Source organism: Myotis nattereri, assembly GCF_964212035.1.
Source record: "Myotis nattereri genome assembly, chromosome: X".
In the NCBI taxonomy this organism is placed as follows: Eukaryota; Metazoa; Chordata; class Mammalia; order Chiroptera; family Vespertilionidae; genus Myotis; species Myotis nattereri.
The window spans coordinates 148864186-148869157 of NC_138078.1; the positions used below are offsets into that span (position 1 = coordinate 148864186).

General features: G+C 51.2%; 1 protein-coding gene and 1 pseudogene across 2 annotated transcripts; both read left to right on the top strand.

Annotated features, from left to right (window-relative positions):
• The first annotated feature begins 810 nt into the window (after window positions 1–810).
• NDUFB11 (NADH:ubiquinone oxidoreductase subunit B11) lies at window positions 811–3255 on the top strand. The gene is made up of 3 exons (XM_081115139.1): window positions 811–1292; window positions 2755–2885; window positions 3059–3255. The coding sequence occupies exons 1-3, from the start codon at window positions 1086–1088 to the stop codon at window positions 3180–3182; spliced, it is 462 nt and encodes a 153-aa protein (XP_080971265.1). The 5' UTR covers window positions 811–1085; the 3' UTR covers window positions 3183–3255.
• Window positions 3256–3903: 648 nt separating this feature from the next.
• LOC308536103 (reactive oxygen species modulator 1-like) lies at window positions 3904–4133 on the top strand (annotated as a pseudogene). The gene has a single exon. The product of its transcript is annotated as a reactive oxygen species modulator 1-like (transcript).
• The last annotated feature ends 839 nt before the right edge of the window (window positions 4134–4972 follow it).

Below are 4972 nucleotides of genomic sequence, written 5' to 3' on the forward strand. Positions count from 1 at the left end.
AGCAGCCCACTCCCATCCGTCTCTCCCTTCCCCCAACCCGCGTGCACCCATCCTGCGCCCCAATCGCGCACGAGCCCCTGTTTCTCAAAAGGAGTAAAAATTAAAGACAACCCCTCCCAGGCCCAGACCGCGCACGCGTTCCTCGGGCCGCGGCCCGCAGTCCGCGCGCTCACCTTGTCCGCGCACCCCCCGGCCTCCGGCCCCTTCCCGCCGCCCCCACGACCCGCGGAGGTCGATGCTCACCTCGGCTCGGGCTGTCAAGGGAGGGCTCCCTGACATCACCTCGGCCCTCAGCCTCCTCCACCAACTCGCCCAGTTCAGCAGGAGCCGCTTCGCGCAACCACCAAGTTCAAAGCTGGAGGCAGCAAGGCGGAGGGAGGAAGGGGCGAAGCGCCGAGCGCGCTGCCCTCCCCGGGAGCCCCGCCGCCGCCTACTCCCCGCTACCCGCAACCACCAGCACAAAATGGCGACCAGGAGCAAGGAGCCGGCGCTCCGACCACCATCCACCTACTGAGGGAGCGCGCTCTGGCTGGCTGCGTCTATTGGTCGCCCTCCGCCATCGGCCAGCCCCGGGCTGCTCTCATTGGCAAGCGACTGCCACCTCCCCGGCCCCCAGCCCCGTGCAAACGCCTGCTAGTGGAGAAGAGGAGTACTTATTGGCCAATCGGGCGAGGCCCGCTTTTTAGACGCTTAGCTTCCTTCAAAGATGAAAGCCAAGCGGAAGCTCAGCCTCTTGCACGGAGGGCAAGGGAAACCCGGTGCAATTGGCTGGGAATTGCACCCACCCACCCCAAATGTCATCGCTTTCTTCTCACCAGGGAAAGGAGCAGACCTGACAGGCTGCTTGGTCAGAACTCCCATAGCTCAACCGAGGCAATCAGGAAATGGTTGCTCTAATGAGGCTGTGCGACAGGGAGGAGAGGGACCCACTCAGTGCCTTAAGTCACGTGAAAACACTAGCTAGACGGACTGGGACCTATTTCGTGCGAAGGGGGCGAAGTGACAATCAGCGCGCCCGGGTCCACTGCGGCTGCGCAGAGTCCCATTTCCGTCTCCGCCCCTGAGAGTCTGCCCAACCCTCTGTCATGGCGCCCGGACTGTTAGGTTTGTACGCTCGCCGCCTTTTGGCAGCAGCGACGACGCGGGGGCGCGTGGCTGCCCCGGTTCGCTGGGAATCCAGCTCTGCTAGGGCTGTCATCGCTCCGTCCGCTGCGGTGGGAAAGCGGGCGCCGCAACCGACAGTGCACTGGCAGGAGGACCCAGAACCCGAGGACGAAAACCTCTATGAGAAGGTGAGAGAGGGGAAACGGGACGCCGGTAGGGTCAATCGGGGGCCGGCGGACGGGGCGCCGTAGAGGACTTTCTTAGGCGGTTGAGGATTGCGCAACTGGTAAATCCTGGAAGACTTGGGTATTTTGCCTAACTTATTCTCCTCAGTTCTCCGTGTTATCTTCGGTAGTGTCAGAGGCGAGACTGACCTTATTTTGCAGAAAGGTATCAAACCTGATAGGACGCGGTGCCAGACTTTTAAACATGTTACATGCATTAACTTATCTGATCCTCCAAACAACCCTGTCTCTTAGGTCCTGTTAGTATACTCACTGTATAGATGAGGAAACTGAAGCACAGAGATGCCAAGTGACTTGCCCTAGTTCGCATAACTGAATGTGCGGCAGGACACATTTGAACTTAAGTCTCCCAGTTCTGTGCTGTGTGATAGCAGAGGCTCCAAAATCAGAATGCCTGGGTTGGAATACAGGCACTGGCAGTTACTCACCTAAGTGACCTTGGGAAGTAACTTCACCCCTTAGTGCCTCAGTTTCTTTGTAAAATGGGAAAAGTATTAGGATACCTTTTTTAAAATACTAAACCTGCATCGTAGAATTAAATGAGTCAAAATGCTCAGAACAGCATCTGGCACTTAGTAAGTACTCAGCATTTAGAAGGTGTTACTTATTATTGCTATTTTCCAACTCATGGGGATATTGTGAAGTCTGTGTATGTGAAAAGGCCTGACACATAAGAGGTACTTCATCAATATTAATCTCTGGTTGAGGGGCTTGGATATATAGGATGCTCATTCATTCATCCATTCATTCTGTAAATATGTATTGAGGGCCTACTGGATGCCAGGCACAGTTCAGGGCCCTGGGGGTCCAGCAGTGTAGAAATCAGATAAAGCCCTTGCTCTTATAGAGCTTATATGATAGTGGGAAACACAGAGGATAAATATGTAATATAGAACATGTAATTGGTAGCATAAGATAATATGATATACAGGATCTGTGTGATGTTACTTTGGCAAACTAATAAATGCTAGAAAGAATGTTAAGCAGGATAAATGGATCGAGAGTGACTTGGGGGTAGGGGGTAATTTTATTAGGTTGAACCATAGGAAATGGCCAATATTCAACCATTTTTGACCAAAGAAAATGGCACTTTCTAATAGTTCAACTTAATAGACAAGGTGACTAGGGAATGCCTCTTAAGAGAAGATGAGAAGCCAAAACTTTGAATGAGGAGGCAGATCCAGCCAAGCCTGCCTGGGGGAAAAGCTTTCCAGACAGAGGGAGCAGTAAGTGCAAAGACCCTGTGGTGGGAAGGAGCTTGACAAGCCTTAAGGACAGAAAGAGAGGAATTTAGGGAGTGAGGGGAGACTGGTTCGAGGTGAAATTGGAGACCAGCTTATGCAGGGCCAGCATAAGGCTTTGTGGAGCAGCAGGCAGCCCTCATTGACCTCTTCTCCTTCCACAGAACCCCGACTCTCATGGCTACGACAAGGACCCTGTTACGGATGTCTGGAACATGCGGGCCGTCTTCTTCTTTGGCTTCTCCATCGTCTTGGTCTTTGGCACCACCTTTGTGGCTTATCTGCCTGACTACAGGTTCATGGGGTGTCCAAGAGAATGGGATGGGTGGGGGCAGAGGTAGGGGTGGAAGTCAAAGGGGACTCTGCCAGGAGTCCTGTCCTGTACGTTGAGGAATGGGGAGCTAAGGTGGGGATTGATGTCCAGTGAGGCTTCCTCATGTCTCCCCTCCCCCATGCTGTTGCCTGCAGGATGCATGAGTGGGCCCGCCGGGAAGCTGAAAAGCTTGTAAAATACCGAGAGGCCCATGGTCTTCCCATCATGGAATCCAACCGTTTTGACCCCAGCAAGATCCAGCTGCCAGATGAGGACTAATTGGATCTTCTCTACCCCCTGCCTGCCACTCTGCCCTCTCTATGGAGCACTGTATTAAAGGGACTGAAAAATATGACTGGCTGATATTAATTTTGTTGTGAGGGGGTTGTGGGAGTGGGGGTGTCAGACCTTAAGAGGGCCACTGCAGCCTTTCCTGGGTGTTCTGGTTATCTGTTGCTGTGTAACAAGCATCCTAAAACTTAGTGGCTTAAATGACAATTTAATATTGTCTTTCATTGTCCTATGCTTGACTGCGCTCAGTGAGGTGGTTCTTCTTGGGGTCAGATGGTGGCTGGGGCTGGATTCATTTGAAAGCTCAACTGGGCTGGACATCCAAGATGGCTTCTTCACTCACCTGTCTGGCACTTTAATCTTCTTCCAGGGCGCCTCTGTCTCCAGGAAGTTCCTTCAGGTCCACCCTCCCCGCCCCAAAGGTAAACACTCTCCCAACTTGTAACAGTACAGGTTCATTTGTCTAGTTCAATACTTCATTTAAGTGCAGGGAGACATTTTTGCATCTGACTTCTTTCATTTAGCACTATGTTTGTGAGACAGATCCACGTTGTTACATGGTCCGTAGTTTGTCCATCCTCATGGCTGTGCTCTTCCATTTGTGTGAATAGACTACACTTCATCCATTCTAGTGTCAGTGGGTATATGGGCACTTCTCTATCTGGGGCTATTAAGAATAATTCTTGGAGTGACTGAGGCCATAAGGGAGATGCCAGTGGCCATGGGTCCCTATGGACAGTCCCATCCAAGCTGCTTTGACCACACAAAGATGGGCTTGGTGATAGGTTGCACCATGGGCATGGTGGCTGGGGCACTCTTTGGCACCTTTTTCTGTCTCAGGATCGGAATGTGGGGACAGCAGCTAATGGCCTCAGGAAAGCTGCGATGGCAAGTGGTGGCACCTTTGGCACATTCATGGCTATCGGGATAGGCATTTGATGCTAATCAGAGCAATGGTTGCCCACATCTACTCCATCCCATCAGTCCCAGCCCATGTACTATAATAAAAAGACTGAGAAAAAAATTATTCTGTGAACATCTTTTGATGGACATATGCACTCGTTTCTCTTGGGCATATATCTGGGAATGGGATTGCTATCATGGGGTAGACAGGTGATGGCCTTAGTAAAGCATGCCAGTTTTCCTAACTACACTTCCCCCTTTTGTAAGTGCTACCTCTTCACCATTGCTCAACATTCTCCATCTTTCTCATAGTAGCCATTTTGCTAAACAACTGACCTTGTAAGGACCACATTGGGATGAAGGGGTGGGAATTGAGTTCCTCCTGTGTGCCAAGCCCTGACAGTGTGCCAGGCACTGACAGACACCAGGATCTCCGTCCTCAGGAATTTCCCAGGGTGGGTGTGGTGGCCGGTAGGAGTGGTCAGAGAAAAACAATGTTTTCACCCTACTGTTTGACCCCAAGGATATTTGAACCATGATATTTTAAAATACTTTTTAAATTGAATTTTAGAGAGGAGAGAGAGAGAAATACCGATTGGCTGCCTCCTACACAGCCCCCAGCAAGATCGAGCCTGAAACCCCAGCACATGCCCTGACCTGGAATCAAACTGCAACCTCTTGGTGCATTGAACCTTGACATTTTAGACCCAGCTTTGCTCCAGCAACATAACAGATAAACACCTTCATCCTTCAATTGAATAGAGCCTTTATTATGTGCAAGGCTCGGTGAACAAGACAAATAAACTACTTGACTTCAATCCTTGTCCCAGGGTCTGCTTCTGGAGGGACCCGAACTAATATATTCTCAATTCTCA

What these genes read in the sequence shown, in the direction of transcription:
- NDUFB11 (XM_081115139.1), top strand. Translation starts at nt 1,086, where the DNA reads ATGGCGCCCGGACTGTTAGGTTTGTACGCTCGCCGCCTTTTGGCAGCA. An exon ending in ACGAAAACCTCTATGAGAAG is followed by an intron (nt 1,293 to 2,754) that starts GTGAGAGAGGGG and finishes CTCCTTCCACAG; the next exon opens with AACCCCGACTCTCATGGCTA. An exon ending in GCTTATCTGCCTGACTACAG is followed by an intron (nt 2,886 to 3,058) that starts GTTCATGGGGTG and finishes TGTTGCCTGCAG; the next exon opens with GATGCATGAGTGGGCCCGCC.